The sequence below is a fragment of the Anomaloglossus baeobatrachus genome, chromosome 10 (assembly GCF_048569485.1).
Source record: "Anomaloglossus baeobatrachus isolate aAnoBae1 chromosome 10, aAnoBae1.hap1, whole genome shotgun sequence".
NCBI classification, from domain to species: Eukaryota; Metazoa; Chordata; class Amphibia; order Anura; family Aromobatidae; genus Anomaloglossus; species Anomaloglossus baeobatrachus.
Genome location: NC_134362.1, coordinates 74,196,106 through 74,214,420, shown reverse-complemented (window position 1 = coordinate 74,214,420; position 18,315 = coordinate 74,196,106). Strand labels below are relative to the sequence as shown.

The 18,315-nt window shown below is 42.7% G+C and overlaps 1 protein-coding gene across 4 annotated transcripts in view; it reads right to left on the bottom strand.

Moving 5' to 3' along the window:
* Positions 1-16,988, bottom strand: part of FADS2 (fatty acid desaturase 2) — a 72,593-nt gene extending 55,605 nt beyond the window's left edge. The window contains exons 1-3 of one of the 4 annotated variants that reach the window (XM_075325214.1): positions 16,921-16,988; positions 13,745-14,019; positions 1,263-1,373 (exon numbers count right to left, since the gene is read on the bottom strand). In XM_075325214.1, coding sequence (XP_075181329.1) covers positions 1,263-1,373; positions 13,745-13,954 — 321 coding nt within the window. In that variant the 5' untranslated portion in view covers positions 13,955-14,019; positions 16,921-16,988. Of the gene's footprint in view, positions 1-1,262; positions 1,374-13,744; positions 14,020-14,189; positions 14,219-14,282; positions 14,333-16,871 lie in introns of those variants that run through there. The other 3 variants (XM_075325215.1, XM_075325217.1, XM_075325218.1) reach the window with 3 other exon arrangements.
* Between the last annotated feature and the right edge of the window lie 1,327 nt (positions 16,989-18,315).

Genomic DNA, 18,315 nt, shown 5'->3' with positions numbered 1-18,315 from the left:
CCGAAGATCCTCCCTTATTAAAAAAATATTATTGAGCGCAGTGCACACATCAAAGATATGCCGAAAAAAGTGCAACATTTTGGCCACGCAGAGCCTTTACCAAGCCAATATGCACTTTTTGAATGGCTTGATAAAGGCCCTGCGTGGGCAGTGCACACAGAAATGTGCAGAAAAAAGTGCAACGTTTCGGGTACACAGGGCCTATATCATGCCATTCAAAAATACATATAAGCTTGATAAAGGCCCTCCGTGGCCGAAACGTTTCACTTTTTTCTGCACATCTCTGTGTGCACTGCCCACGCAGGGCTTTTATCAAGCCATTCAAAAAGTGTATATAGGTTTGATAAAGGCCCCGCGTGGCCGAAATGTTGCAATTTTTCTGCATATCTTTGATGTGTGCACTGCGCTCAAAAAAAATGTTCTCTAAAAGAGGGTACATTTGACTATTTGGAACTTCTGCAGCCTTCCAAGCCTTTGTACTCTGATCCTGAAGTCATTTTCCTTTCCATTTCCTTTTGCTCCTTTTTATCATAACACATTTTTTGTTTTGCTGGGTGTTATTGCTCTTAGGCATTTTTCACACGTCCATGAAAAACAATGTTTTGCCCGCACGTGTAAAAAGTGTGTAAAAGGTGTTTAGCACAAGGGTGTTCTCCGTGTGCTATGAGTGATAATACACAGAGAACAGGAACTTTATGCTCACTTGTCCGTGGTGCTGATGTCTTCCGGCCTGCAGTCTCCGGCCCTGCTGACTCCCCGCTGCTGCTGCTTCCGGTCCTTGGTGCAGTGAATATGTTATGAGCATAATGAGCGGGGGTCAGAAGCAAGTGACAGCAGCGGCAGAGACAGCAGCGCTGGAGGAGGTAAGTGCAGGAATTAATTTTATTTCACAGAAATGTGGTTTTCTCTGGTACGTATCACACAGATATCACACGGATCACATAAGTGTGCGGTCCGTGTGACACCCGTGCTGCTGGAGAAAAACGGACATGTCTAAGTGTGGAGCACACGGACACACGGTCCTTGTGAAAACACACATGTGTCCAGACCCATTGATTTTAATGGATCTACATGTGCCAGTGTCTCTGGGACGGGTGGAAACAGACGTCACACGTACTGAAGAGACACGGATGTGTGAAGGGGGCCTTAGAGGGTATGCCTCAATTTTTCTGGAAATCTCTCCAGTAGATAGAATCAATTCAGTAAAGTATTTACTAAATAATGATCTAATGAATCATTTGATAAATCTCTTGCATACTCACATTTTTCCCTCGATCTTGACTAGGCTCATTCTCTGCCAGTTCACCAACATACAACGGCTTCAGAAATTTTCTCACAAATGTAAGATCTGGATGAAAAGCTAGGAAAGCTTCCTAAATAGGAAATAAAATAGAAAAACATAGTTAATTTGACAGAAAAGACCTAATGGGAATAAGTCACAAGTTTTTAGGCTAATAAACCTCCAACAAACTGCGGTACTGTACGGTAACAACATTTTTGACTCTGATGAATTTTGCACCAAAAATGGCAACTAATACCCCAAGACAAAGAAGGAAAAGTGACTTAAGAAAAATCGCAAAATATGAACGATAGCTTTTATCTATATACAGTTAGGTCCAGAAATATTTGGACAGTGACACAAGTTTTGTTATTTTAGCTGTTTACAAAAACATGTTCAGAAATACAATTATATATATAATATGGGCTGAAAGTGCACACTCCCAGCTGCAATATGAGAGTTTTCACATCCAAATCGGAGAAAGGGTTTAGGAATCATAGCTCTGTAATGCATAGCCTCCTCTTTTTCAAGGGACCAAAAGTAATTGGACAAGGGACTCTAAGGGCTGCAATTAACTCTGAAGGCGTCTCCCTCGTTAACCTGTAATCAATGAAGTAGTTAAAAGGTCTGGGGTTGATTACAGGTGTGTGGTTTTGCATTTGGAAGCTGTTGCTGTGACCAGACAACATGCGGTCTAAGGAACTCTCAATTGAGGTGAAGCGGAACATCCTGAGGCTGAAAAAAAAGAAAAAATCCATCAGAGAGATAGCAGACATGCTTGGAGTAGCAAAATCAACAGTCGGGTACATTCTGAGAAAAAAGGAATTGACTGGTGAGCTTGGGAACTCAAAAAGGCCTGGGTGTCCACGGATGACAACAGTGGTGGATGATCGCCGCATACTTTCTTTGGTGAAGAAGAACCCGTTCACAACATCAACTGAAGTCCAGAACACTCTCAGTGAAGTAGGTGTATCTGTCTCTAAGTCAACAGTAAAGAGAAGACTCCATGAAAGTAAATACAAAGGGTTCACATCTAGATGCAAACCATTCATCAATTCCAAAACTAGACAGGCCAGAGTTAAATTTGCTGAAAAACACCTCATGAAGCCAGCTCAGTTCTGGAAAAGTATTCTATGGACAGATGAGACAAAGATCAACCTGTACCAGAATGATGGGAAGAAAAAAGTTTGGAGAAGAAAGGGAACGGCACATGATCCAAGGCACACCACATCCTCTGTAAAACATGGTGGAGGCAACGTGATGGCATGGGCATGCATGGCTTTCAATGGCACTGGGTCACTTGTGTTTATTGATGACATAACAGCAGACAAGAGTAGCCGGATGAATTCTGAAGTGTACCGGGATATACTTTCAGCCCAGATTCAGCCAAATGCCGCAAAGTTGATCGGACGGCGCTTCATTGTACAGATGGACAATGACCCCAAGCATACAGCCAAAGCTACCCAGGAGTTCATGAGTGCAAAAAAGTGGAACATTCTGCAATGGCCAAGTCAATCACCAGATCTTAACCCAATTGAGCATGCATTTCACTTGCTCAAATCCAGACTTAAGACGGAAAGACCCACAAACAAGCAAGACCTGAAGGCTACGGCTGTAAAGGCCTGGCAAAGCATTAAGAAGGAGGAAACCCAGCGTTTGGTGATGTCCATGGGTTCCAGACTTAAGGCAGTGATTGCCTCCAAAGGATTCGCAACAAAATATTGAAAATAAAAATATTTTGTTTGGGTTTGGTTTATTTGTCCAATTACTTTTGACCTCCTAAAATGTGGAGTGTTTGTAAAGAAATGTGACAATTCCTACAATTTCTATCAGATATTTTTGTTCAAACCTTCAAATTAAACGTTACAATCTGCACTTGAATTCTGTTGTAGAGATTTCATTTCAAATCCAATGTGGTGGCATGCAGAGCCCAACTCGCGAAAATTGTGTCACTGTCCAAATATTTCTGGACCTAACTGTATCTCTCCATACATCTCCTGTACAGACAAGCAATGATCAGTACTTCCAATTCTTCTCATTAGACCCTTTTCACACGTCCGTGTTTCTGGTACATGTGGTGTCTGTTTTCCCTATTCAAATAGATCCTCGATTCCTCAGTAAAATCTGTGGTGATCTTCACATCTCCATGTTTTCACATGGACCATGTGATCTACACACAGACATGTCCCTTTTTAACTGGCAGTGCGGACAAACAGACCCATACAGCTCAATGGGTCCACGAGAAACATGTAGAGCACATGGATAACATCCATGTGCTGTATGGATGACACATGGATGACACACAGATGACACACTGATGACCAAATGGATGACACCCATGTACACATGGATGGCACAAGGATACCAAACAGATGACAAACACATACACTCGGATGACACATGGATGGCACATGGATGACACATTCATACACATGGATGACACATTCATACACATGGATGACACATTCATACACATGGATGACACATAGGTAGCACACAGATGACATACACATGCACACAAATGACACAAAGATGCACATGGATGGCACATTCGTACACATGAATTACACAAGGATAGCACAAGGACAGCATAAAGATGACACACACATACACATGGATGACACACACATACATGAATGGCACACAGATGACACATTCGTATACATGCATGACACACAGACAGCACACGGACAACATACGGATGACACACATGTACACAAGGATGACACACTCATACACATGGATGACACACAGACAACATACGGATGACACACACATACACATGGATAGCACATAGACAACATATGGATGACATACATGTACACATAGATAGCACACGGACAACATATGGATGACATACATGTACACATAGATAGCACACACACATGGATGGCACACAGATGGATAAAACGGACTGTGATACATGTGCATTTTTTAAACAAACGTGTGAAGGGGCCCTATTTCATTTAAAAAATGGTGAGAAAAGGATACATTGGGAGAAATCTACTTGGCACTACATAGGTAGCAAGGAATAAACGTAATATTTTATATATATATATATATATATATATATATATATATATATATATATATGAGCTGAAGTCCATTGCCATGTGTCAGTGGTCCGGATACAGTCAATGATTTGTATTTTATTACCGTGATCTATTGTTTAATTAATTGCGATAGGTTTGTGTGCTTTGCATTCATGCAATAATATTCAAAACACTGAAGCTTTATTGATTGTATAATCTTCTCTTTGGTCTTTCCCCCGGTTTCCGCTCCATAAACTGATCTTTAGCTGCCTGAGCCACTATGAACTAGAGTAACCTCGCCTTTGCAGTTCTTCGCAGCCGCTGTTCTCAATGAGCCACAGTCGGAGGCAGTCCCCAGGACACGCCATCTGTCTGCACCAAACCACAGGGCTTAGAAACCCCCTTGTGGCACCGGTCTTACTTCTAGAACATACATATTCAGACACCGATACAAGCAGATCCAAATACTAACGACTGTCAAATATTCAAGCACATACCAAGAATCCACTGTGAAAATGACTAATAAATATGTGTATGTCACGACACACGTCATGGCTTAGGGTGACTGCACATGTGGAGCCAATACTCTGCTGGGAATTTGGATTGGCCATGATCCCACAGGTCTTAATGAAAGGGGCGAGAGACGGATACCATATTTATGGAACCTCTGCACCATCATTTCAAACTTAATCTAAAAAGATACATTTTATATAGATAACATTTTTATATACATTTATAAGGTTTAGATAGATTATATAGCTTTAGGTCACGTTACGTCTGTATCCGCCATTGAAGTATTTGGCACGGAAAGACTTACTGGTACAGCGGTAAGTTTGCCCCAGTGTTTCTTTGCATCCTATAACATTTTTTATTTTTTTGCTCCAAAGTTTACTGACCTATGTTGAATGAAAGCCTCTAGGAACGGAAATTTTATATAAGTAACTACATCATCGATGCTGCTGAGCCCATAAATGGTTTACAGTGTCTTGCCACGATAAGCGGCAGTCATTACTAATTATATAGCACTGAACTTGATTCAGTACACCAAGCTAGCACATGTAATTTCCACACTAAAAATAAAATGGATACAATGTAACATTTCATGGACCAATCCATCCTACGTATGGAGTATTGTATGCTGCCTTTGATGTGCAAACAATCCATGAATCATATAAAGCCCAACATGTGATTCTGAGCAAAATTACAAGGATGTGCTATTTGTGTGACAATATTTTGTATTTTATGAGAAGTGGATGATTCACAAATGATTCATAGCATGCAGGGGCGTGAGTATAATGACTGGGATTGGAGACTAGGTGAGTCCAAAATAGATATCTGGGAAGAACAGTTTATTAAAAATCCATTATTGTTGGAGTCCACATTGGAGATTTTGCATTTGGGGCCCATGAGCTTTAAAGACGACCAACCACCAGGATTTTCCTATATAAACTATATCCAGTGCTATACTGGCGCTATCCTGCTGATTCTATACATAGCTTTAGTTGTGAGATCAGATGGATACTTTCTGAAATACAGGCAAGTAAAGTTTGTGAAATGCACTGTTAGTTGATTGATAGCAGCTACAGAATATCTAATAGGTGGGTCGGGTTTTGCTAATTATTCCTGCCCCTGTCTGTTGCCTGTCTGTCCTTCCTACCCCTGTCTCTGTTATTACAGGGGAGGAAGGAGGGAGGAAGGACAAGCAGCAGACAGGGGCGGGATTAACTAGCAAAACCTGACCCATCTTTTAGATATTCTGTAGCTGCTGCCAATCAACTACCAGGGTATTTCACAAACTTTACTTGCCTGTATTTCAGAAAGTATACATCCAATCTCACAACTAAAGGTATGTATAGAATCAGCATGATAGTGCCAGTATAGCACTGGCTTTAGTTTATATAGGAAAATCCTGGTGGTTGGTCCTCTTTAAATTATGTAATTGGTCTTATGAGTTTCTTAAAAAGCTATATTACAATTAATATTACTGCTGAAAGAGCTTTCCAGGAATCCTCAACAACAAATCTGCTTATAGTTGCTGACAAGCTTGTGCGTAAAAGAATATATTTGAGGGTTAATTGTTGTCACTACGACATTTATTTTCTATGAATATTTGGGACCATATATTCTAAATAATACTATGTATATCACATGGTTATGTGTTTTATATGGGACAGCTGGCTGCTTTGTTCTTAATTGATTTTATATGTCAATTTTATGTCTTCATGTTTTTGTATGTTTTGGACATAATATAGTATATATACAGCACAGACCAAAAGTTTGGACACACCTTCTCATTCAAAGAGTTTTCTTTATTTTCAGGACTCTAAAAATTGTAGATTCACATCAAAAGGCATCAAAACTGTGAATTAAAACATGTGGAATGAAATACGTAACAAAAAAGTGTGAAACAACTGAAAATATGTCTTATATTCTAGGTTCTTCAAAGTAGCCACCTTTTGCTTTGATTACTGCATTGCACACTCTTGGCATTCTCTTGATGAGCTTCAAGAGGTAGTCACCGGAAATGGTTTTCCAACAGTCTTGAAGGAGTTCCCAGAGATGCTTAGCACTAGTTGGCCCTTTTGCCTTCACTCTGCGGTCCAGCTCACCTCAAACCATCTCGATTGGGTTCAGGTCTGGTGACTGTGGAGACCAGGTCATCTGGCGTAGCACCCCATCACACTCCTTCTTAGTCAAATAGCCCTTACACAGCCTGGAGGTGTGTTTGGGGTCAATATCCTGTTGAAAAATAAATGATGGTCCAACTAAACGCAAACCGGATGGAATAGCATGCCGCTGCAAGATGGTGTGGTAGGCATGCTGGTTCTGTATGCCTTCAATTTTGAATATATCCCCAACAGTGTCACCAGCGAAGCACCCCCACACCATCACACCTCCTCCTCCATGCTTCACGGTAGGAACCAGCCATGTAGAGTCCATTCTTTCACCTTTTTTACAAAGACACGGTGGTTGGATCCAAAGATCTCAAATTTGGACTCATCAGACCAAAGCACACATTTCCCTCGATCTTTCTTTCTGGTCTAATGTTCATTCCTTGTATTCTTTAGCCCAAACAAGTCTCTTCTGCTTGTTGCCTGACCTTAGCAGTGTTTTCCTAGCAGCTATTTTACCATGAAGGCCTGCTGCACAAAGTCTCCTCCTAATAGTTGTTCTAGAGATGAGAAGGTGTGTCCAAACTTTTGTTCTGTACTGTATATCTATCTTTTATACATATTGATGTGCACATTTCTCTATTGAGGCCTTTTTCTCTTTGTTCATTAAAAGAATATTCCCAACTTGGGCTCAAAATATAATATAAATGTCTGATAAATTATGGACAAACTCCCGCCATTCTGTCAAGTGCAAGGACCACCGATGGTGGAGAGGTGCTGGCTCATGGGTGTCTCTCCATTATCTTCTATGTAGATTTAGATACAACTAGACAGCTGAGCAAGTGCATCATCATCATCATGGAGATAGGGGTTGGGGGATTGAATTTTGGAGATATATTCCGGTCCCACATTTTTTACATATCCTGTAGATGTAGTTTAGCATTGGCTGGGGTCTCGCTTTCCTTGTACAGTCACCATTTATGAAACATCCATAGAAATATGTCTCACAGTTACAGGTACCACCTCTGTGTTTCCTTATCTACTACCAGGTAAGGGATTTCCATAGTCACAGAAACAAATAAGCAAGTGTGCCATAATTGTATAAGATGGGAGAATCTCTTCTAGACAAATGCTGACAATTGAAGAAGATCTTGTAGATTTTATTTTTCCATTTGAACAGGTTTTTTACAACTAGTCAAACCCTTCATAAATGCTAAAAGTGCTCCAGGTAATATACTGAAGCACACGGTCAGCTCCCGGACTGGCGCTGCTCATGTGATGTTGGCATTGTGTCTCGAGTGGCCATGTCACATTGATAGTCACTGTTCTTAAATACGGAACTGTAAAGACTGCAGCCAATCAGTTCCTGCTGATAGGCTGCAGCGCTCACATGGCAAAATAAATGTCACTAGAACACAGCGCCAACATTACAGGAGTGGCGCCGGTTGGCTAAGTGAACATAGGCTTGGACTGGCCCAAATGGTAATGGGTGAATCCCCCAGTGGGCCCCTGTGCAGGAATCACCCCCCACCCTCTCAGCCTCCTCTATGAGCTGAAGTTGGCACAATACAGTTGATCCAATATGTACAGACCAAAGTCAGCATCTCATCATTCATTTATAGAGGAACTCTCACCAGGTCAAAAGTGGTCAGTTTTCCTCTTATTTTATTCCTGCAGGACCCCTCTGTTATCCTTTTTTTAAATGAAATCTGTTATACTGTCCCATAGATATGAGCATTTGTAGTATTCTTCATGGTCTTTGCGAAGGGAGCACTGCTCACAGGGTATTAATGTAGACCAGCCTAAAAGCACCCCCTGCCCAGAATATGAGAAACACCCCTTGGTTAAAGAACATAAAAACTACCACCATATAAAGACTGATATCTATGGGACATATCTTGGAGACTGAGTAAGGACAACTAGTCCGAAACGCGTCCTCCTAACATGGCATAATGGATTTTTAATTTTTCTTCAATAAAGGATATTTATTTTTAATTACTGGAACTGTGCTGGATCGACTTTTTGCATGGAATTCTGGATATCTATGGGACAGTATGTTGTATTTAAGGATAAAAAAGGAATTGAAGGAACAACTAGAGCTAAACTAAACTCTAAACTATTTAACAAACTACCCAGTGTATTATTATATAGAAGCAAAGGTAAATTTGTGAATGTGGGTAATGTAATATTTGTATGTAGCTGAACAGTGGGCCCCAGAGTCAGTGTTACTGGTGGGCCCTTGCCACCTCTGATTGACACTGATTATATGTTTTTCTGGGGAATTTTTACATTTAAAGCGGTTGTCCACTACTTTAACAATGATTGCCTATCCTTAGGAAAAGTCCAAAATTGTGAGATGTCTTGCAGAGGAATGCAGCAGTCTTGAAATTGCCAAACTTTTGAAGCGTGATCACCGAACAATCAAGCGTTTCACGGCAAATAGCCAATAGGGTCGAAAGAAGCGTGTTGGGCAAAAAAGGTGCAAAATTTCTGCCCATGAATTGAGGAAAATCAAGCGTGAAGCTGCCAAGATGCCATTTGCCACCAGTTTGGCCATATTTCAGAGCTGCAATGTTACTAGAGTATCAAAAAGCACAAGGTGTGCCATACTCAGGAACATGGCCAAGGTAAGGAAGGCTGAAAAACAACCACCTTTGAACAAGAAACATAAGATAAAATGTCAAGACTGGTCCAAGAAATATCTTAAGACTAATTTTTAAAGGTTTTATGGACTGATGAAATGAGAGTGACTCTTGAAGGGCCAGATGGATGGGCCAGAGGCTGGATCAGTAAAGGGCAGAGAGCTCCACTCCGACTCAGACGCCAGCAAGGTGGAGGTGGGGTACTGGTATGGGCTGGTATCATCAAAGATGAACTTGTGGGACCTTTTCGGTTTGAGGATGGAGTGAAGCTCAACTCCCAGACCTACTGCCAGTTTCTGGAAGACAACTTCTTCAAGCAGTGGTCCAGGAAGAAGTCGGTATTGTTCAAGAAAAATATGATTTTCATGCAGGACAATGCTCCATCACATGCATCCAACTACTCCACAGCGTGGCTGGCCAGTAAAGGTCTAAAAGATGAAAAAATAATGACATGGCCCCCTTGTTCACCTGATCTGAAACCCATAGAGAACCTGTGGTCCCTCATAAAATGTGAGATCTACAGGGAGAGAAAACAGTCCACCTCTCGGAACAGTGTCTGGAGGCTGTGGTGGCTGCTGCACGCAATGTTGATCGTAAACAGATCAAGCCACTGACAGAATCTATGGATGGTAGGCTGCCGAGTGTCATCAGAAATGAAGGTGGCTATTGGTCACTAATTTTTGGGGGTTTTGTTTTTGCATGTCAGAAATGTTTATTTCTACATTTTGTGCAACTATAATGATTTACCTGGTGAAAATAAACAAGTGAGATGGAGATATATTTGTTTTGTATTAAGTTGCCTAATAATTCTGCATCCCTCTGCAAGACATCTCACAATTTTGGACTTTTCGGAGCCCATCAAATCTCTCTTCTGACCCATTTTGCCAAAGTCAAGGAAGCTGCCTAATAATTAAGCCCACCTTATATAGGGTCATTACACCGCACCCCTCCTCATTACAGAGATGCACATCACCTGATTTGCTTAATTGGTAGTTCGTTCTCAAATCTATACAGCTTGTAGTAGGACAACATATATAAAAATGATCATGTGATCAAATACTCATTTGCCTAATAATTCTGCACACAGTGTAGTATAAGACTGTATTATTAGACTTTGGCAATAAATAAGAGGATAATTACATAATGAAGAAACACTGACTGACGCTCAGTGATTAGCACATATCTCTCCTGTACAAATGACCCCAACTGCTCTCACTGCAAATCTTTTAAGCCAAATCTTATACAACAGTGCGACATTGACCATGTTCACATACAACAGAAAATCTGCAGCAAAATCCATGTATATAAAGTGCTGAGAGGTGAAATCTGTGGTGAAGAAATCCACAACATATAGAATATATATATATATAGTTTAAAAATTGGTAGTTTTGTAAAACTCTATTCAGATTTAGTAGTGGAACAAACACATTATGTGAGAATGTTTCCTAATATTTTGAAACTGCGTGTCAGCAAGTTCAATCGACAAATAATAGGTAAATTGCTTAGTGACAAATCCCAAATATGCTCCTATCGTTTGAAAGAATTCCTGTAATCTGGATTAGATTTTGGGAATTGCTATTCACTAATCTGCAGACTGCTTTTATGCTGTATCTGATACTACAACATATTAGGACTCGTGATCATTTTTTTAACATGGGGGTCTATGGAGAACAGATCCGTGAACTGATTGCTATTTATCTTCTATTTGTAATGGATCCTGTAAGAAAAAATGGATCCATTACAAATGCAAGAATAACGGATGACTCAATAGCAATCCATTAACGAATCCGTTCTCCGTTGACTCCAATGTTAAAAAAAGGATTCGTCAGACATCAGTCATTTAAAAATGGACAAAAAGTTGTGTTTGCAGAACTTTTTTACCAATGGATCTCTGCAGGATCCGGTCTAACTGATGATTACAGGACAGGTGAGCTCAGCCTATGAGGGCTATCTGTCAAAAGCACGGATAACATGCGTCTGATTAAGGCTACATGCGCACGCTGCATCTTTTTGTGTTCACAAACTGCAGCCAAAACTGCACCTTGTCAGAGAGAGCCTGGAAATGTCACAAAAAACGTTTGTAATGTAGGTGCGTTTTTGGTGCGTTTTTCACAACATGCGGTTTTGCTGCATTTTTGTGACAAATGTTGACAAAAACGCAGGAAGAATGAACATGATGCATTTTTTTTGTCACAAAGTTTTAGCCGTGTGCACAATAGGTAAAGTCACATTTGCTTGATTGGGACAGCACTGTAATACCAGAGTCATCCCATGTAGAAGAGCGGAGCTGTATCTGGAAAAAAAAAGTATAACCTTGTCTTATATCACCCATCCTGCATTATTATTGTATAAAGGTTGTTTCTTCCACTTATCTTATCCTTAGTTAAAATATTACAAATATTACATTTCCTTCATATTTATAGTCAGACATTACTGCTGATACAAATGAGAGTTTCCAACATTCTGAGCCATTCCAGTCTGCAATATTACAAGATGAGCCTGATATTCATGATCCCTGGGATATTGTCACCAGTGCAGATACACACACACACACATATATACTCACACATATACACACACACACGCACACATATATACTCACACATATACACACATATACACACACATATATACTCACACATATACACACATATACACACACATATATACTCACACATATACACACATACACACACACATATACACACACATATACACACACACACACACACATATATATACACATACACATATATACTCACACATATACACACATATACACACATACACACACACATATACACACACACACACACATATATACTCACACATATACACACATATACACACATACACTCACACATATACACACACACACACACACACACATATATATACACATACACATATATACTCACACATATATACTCACACATATACACACATACACACACACATATACACACATACACACACACACACATATATACACATATATACTCACACATATACACACATATACACACACACACATATACTCACACATATATACACACACATATACACATACACACAGACATATATACTCACACATATACACACACACATATACTCACACACATATACACACACATATATACACACACACACACACACACATACTCACACATACACACACACACACACACACATATATACACACACACTTATACACACACACACATATATATATACACACACATACACATATATACTCACACATATACACACACATACACATATATACTCACACATATACACACATATACACACACATATACTCACACATATATACACACACACACACAATATACACACATATATACTCACACATATACACACACACACACACACACATATACTCACACATATACACACACACACACACACACATACTCACACAATATACACACACACACACACACAATTACTTCTGCTTTCTAGCTTTAAAAACAAAACATTTATATAACTGGTTTGATTGTATTTGTAGATTATAGTCATATTAGAAAATAAGTTCCATCAGCAAGAACAAGCACAAGTGACATTATCAAACCAGGCACAAGGCAGTAACAGACAAAAGACAGTGCAGGGGATAGGAGGGCTGTCTGTGGGGATATCATGGCATGGCTGTAATATATAATATTACGTATCAATAAGTGAAGAAAAAAAGCATCTACAACATGAAGAGCTAGGAAATCCAAGACATCACAATGGAGACCTCTCAGAGATATTTGCCTTGCAAAGTATAATGTCAAAATGTATAGAACAGGTGCAGCACTATAGAAAGGTAGAAAATGTCAGGGGATAGATAGATAGATAGATAGATAGATACATAGACAGATAGATATAATAGACAGAGATAGATAGATGATAGATATAATAGATGATAGAGATAGAGAGATGGGTAGATGGAAAGATATGATTCATATGAAGGATCGATACAGAGCTTGATTATTTATAAACATAAGACAAATAAATAGAGAATAGATAAACAGATAGAAATATAGATAATAGAGGGATAAATAGCTAGGGATTAGTCCACACATCAGGCAGTATATAGGCAGTATATAGGCAGTATGTCAGGCAGGCAGTTCTGCACACAGCAGTGATTGTCAGCCCCCTGCTCGGGCGATCACTCACCGATGCGTCCTCCCCGGCGTAGTGGCTGATGACCCTCAGGCCCCCCGGGTGCCTCCTCACCCAGTTGCTGATGTTGTACACCTTGCGGTCTATCACCAGCCATTTGTCCGTCTTGGTGTTGTGCTTCTGCACCTCTTCCCAGGAGTATCGGGGCTCCGACTTGACACAATCCGAGCTGCAGCCCTCTTCGTTCTGCCCCCCCTTACCCATGGTAGATCCTTGCTGGGGGGCACTTGGTGACAACCTGCCGTCTCCTCCTCCTCCTCCTCTTCACTCTGTGGGATGAGAGGTGTTATCAGACCTGATGCTCCTTTCCCTTTGGCTCTGGTATCACACCTGCACTATTACAGTGCACAGTGTCCGCAGTGTCAGTGCTCCCCATCACCTCCCGTGCTCTGGATATATTAATATATTAATGCTCTGTTCTTTCTCCAGCACTATATACCCCAGTGTCCGCAGTGTCAGTGCTCCCCGTCACCTCCCGTGCTCTGGATATATTAATATATTAATGCTCTGTTCTTTCTCCAGCACTATATACCCCAGTGTCCGCAGTGTCAGTGCTCCCCATCACCTCCCGTGCTCTGGCTATATTAATGCTCTGTTCTTTCTCCAGCACTATATACCCCAGTGTCCGCAGTGTCAGTGCTCCCCATCACCTCCCGTGCTCTGGCTATATTAATGCTCTGTTCTTTCTCCAGCACTATATACCCCAGTGTCCGCAGTGTCAGTGCTCCCCATCACCTCCCGTGCTCTGGCTATATTAATGCTCTGTTCTTTCTCCAGCACTATATACCCCAGTGTCCGCAGTGTCAGTGCTCCCCGTCACCTCCCGTGCTCTGGCTATATTAATGCTCTGTTCTTTCTCCAGCACTATATACCCCAGTGTCTGCAGTGTCAGTGCTCCCCATCACCTCCCGTGCTCTGGATATATTAATATATTAATGCTCTGTTCTTTCTCCAGCACTATATACCCCAGTGTCCGCAGTGTCAGTGCTCCCCATCACCTCCCATGCTCTGGCTATATTAATGCTCTGTTCTTTCTCCAGCACTATATACCCCAGTGTCTGCAGTGTCAGTGCTCCCCATCACCTCCCGTGCTCTGGATATATTAATATATTAATGCTCTGTTCTTTCTCCAGCACTATATACCCCAGTGTCCGCAGTGTCAGTGCTCCCCATCACCTCCCGTGCTCTGGCTATATTAATGCGCTGTTCTTTCTCCAGCACTATATACCCCAGTGTCCGCAGTGTCAGTGCTCCCCATCACCTCCCGTGCTCTGGCTATATTAATGCTCTGTTCTTTCTCCAGCACTATATACCCCAGTGTCCGCAGTGTCAGTGCTCCCCATCACCTCCCGTGCTCTGGCTATATTAATGCTCTGTTCTTTCTCCAGCACTATATACCCCAGTGTCCGCAGTGTCAGTGCTCCCCATCACCTCCCGTGCTCTGGATATATTAATATATTAATGCTCTGTTCTTTCTCCAGCACTATATACCCCAGTGTCCGCAGTGTCAGTGCTCCCCGTCACCTCCCGTGCTCTGGCTATATTAATGCTCTGTTCTTTCTCCAGCACTATATACCCCAGTGTCCGCAGTGTCAGTGCTCCCCATCACCTCCCATGCTCTGGCTATATTAATGCTCTGTTCTTTCTCCAGCACTATATACCCCAGTGTCCGCAGTGTCAGTGCTCCCCGTCACCTCCCGTGCTCTGGCTATATTAATGCTCTGTTCTTTCTCCAGCACTATATACCCCAGTGTCCGCAGTGTCAGTGCTCCCCATCACCTCCCATGCTCTGGCTATATTAATGCTCTGTTCTTTCTCCAGCACTATATACCCCAGTGTCCGCAGTGTCAGTGCTCCCCGTCACCTCCCGTGCTCTGGCTATATTAATGCTCTGTTCTTTCTCCAGCACTATATACCCCAGTGTCCGCAGTGTCAGTGCTCCCCATCACCTCCCGTGCTCTGGCTATATTAATATATTAATGCTCTGTTCTTTCTCCAGCACTATATACCCCAGTGTCCGCAGTGTCAGTGCTCCCCATCACCTCCCGTGCTCTGGCTATATTAATGCTCTGTTCTTTCTCCAGCACTATATACCCCAGTGTCCGCAGTGTCAGTGCTCCCCGTCACCTCCCGTGCTCTGGCTATATTAATGCTCTGTTCTTTCTCCAGCACTATATACCCCAGTGTCCGCAGTGTCAGTGCTCCCCATCACCTCCCGTGCTCTGGCTATATTAATGCTCTGTTCTTTCTCCAGCACTATATACCCCAGTGTCCGCAGTGTCAGTGCTCCCCGTCACCTCCCGTGCTCTGGCTATATTAATGCTCTGTTCTTTCTCCAGCACTATATACCCCAGTGTCCGCAGTGTCAGTGCTCCCCATCACCTCCCGTGCTCTGGCTATATTAATATATTAATGCTCTGTTCTTTCTCCAGCACTATATACCCCAGTGTCCGCAGTGTCAGTGCTCCCCATCACCTCCCGTGCTCTGGCTATATTAATGCTCTGTTCTTTCTCCAGCACTATATACCCCAGTGTCCGCAGTGTCAGTGCTCCCCATCACCTCCCGTGCTCTGGCTATATTAATGCTCTGTTCTTTCTCCAGCACTATATACCCCAGTGTCCGCAGTGTCAGTGCTCCCCATCACCTCCCGTGCTCTGGCTATATTAATGCTCTGTTCTTTCTCCAGCACTATATACCCCAGTGTCCGCAGTGTCAGTGCTCCCCGTCACCTCCCGTGCTCTGGCTATATTAATGCTCTGTTCTTTCTCCAGCACTATATACCCCAGTGTCCGCAGTGTCAGTGCTCCCCATCACCTCCCGTGCTGTGTCTCTATACTGTATGCCTGTGTGACAGTCTCCTCATATTTTAGGTACACTGTATTATTACACCTATAGCCTGTACATTACACGTATTCTCCATGTTACCTGTATATCGTTACGTTGTATCTTAGCATTAGTTACATACTCTATAGCATATATTACACAATATGTAAGTTGTATCCCCCATGGCTGAGCTGTGCATGCTGTACAGCACCTATAAGCTTTATGTCCCCCTATATATGTAATGTCACCTGCTCTACACTTGCCATTTGCCCCTGCTGCCCCCTCCCTCATTATTACCTTTTGCCTCTTTGTCCCCCCCTGTCCTCCACCTGCTGCTACTACTCACCAGAGCTGCCCTGCTCTCAGCCCAGCAGCTCCACATGTAGCCGGCTGCAGGCAGTCCCCTCCTCCCCCTCCCGCAGCAGCCTCCTCTCCCCTCCTCTCCCCTGTTTAGGGTTTCCAGGGCAATCAGCAGAGAAATAGGACCAATCAGAGCCCGGGGACCAGGGGCAGCCTACCAGTCATTGGCCCTGGTGGATCTTTCGAAGCTGGAGGACGTAAGGGAATTATCCTTTCAGCTGGAGGGTGGGGGTGAAGCCAGATTACACCCCGGACAGGCTGAGCGAGGGGGAGAGGAAGGGAGGCTCAGTCAGTGCAGAACGGCTCAGGAGATACTGATGAGGGGGGCTCTGTCTGTCACCGGGGTATGAGGGGTTAATAGGCAGCAGCTGATGGGGATGCAGAGAAAGCCGCGTCAGTGCAGTGCTGCGGAGCGCGGGAGGGGGCGCCAGAGGCCGCAGCCTGATGGAGCGGGTTACCTCAGGAGACGGAGGTCGGGGAGGTCTGTCAGGCAGGGTCATGGCCACAGACAACACTGCAGCCTGCACTCCCCTTATGGGGACTTTATAAGAACTGGACAATATGGCAGCTTTATACACGAGTGCAGTGCAAATGTATCAGAAGCTTTTTCCAGGAGTCATCCAATAGGAGAACTCATCCATAGTGGGGATCCAGTGCTCTATTACTGACCAGTAGATCCAGAATCCAGTGCTCCATTACTGACCAGTAGCTCCAGAATCCAGTGCTCCATTACTGACCAGTAGATCCAGAATCCAGTGCTCCATTACTGACCAGTAGATCCAGAATCCAGTGCTCCATTACTGACCAGTAGATCCAGAATCCAGTGCTCCATTACTGACCAGTAGATCCAGAATCCAGTGCTCCATTACTGACCAGTAGATCCAGAATCCAGTGCTCCATTACTGACCAGTAGCTCCAGAATCCAGTGCTCCATTACTGACCAGTAGATCCAGAATCCAGTGCTCCATTACTGACCAGTAGATCCAGAATCCAGTGCTCCATTACTGACCAGTAGATCCAGAATCCAGTGCTCCATTACTGACCAGTATATCCAGAATCCAGTGCTCCATTACTGACCAGTAGATCCAGAATCCAGTGCTCCATTACTGACCAGTAGATCCAGAATCCAGTGCTCCATTACTGACCAGTAGATCCAGAATCCAGTGCTCCATTACTGACCAGTAGATCCAGAATCCAGTGCTCCATTACTGACCAGTAGATCCAGAATCCAGTGCTCCATTACTGACCAGTAGATCCAGAATCCAGTGCTCCATTACTGACCAGTAGATCCAGAATCCAGTGCTCCATTACTGACCAGTAGATCCAGAATCCAGTGCTCCATTACTGACCAGTATATCCAGAATCCAGTGCTCCATTACTG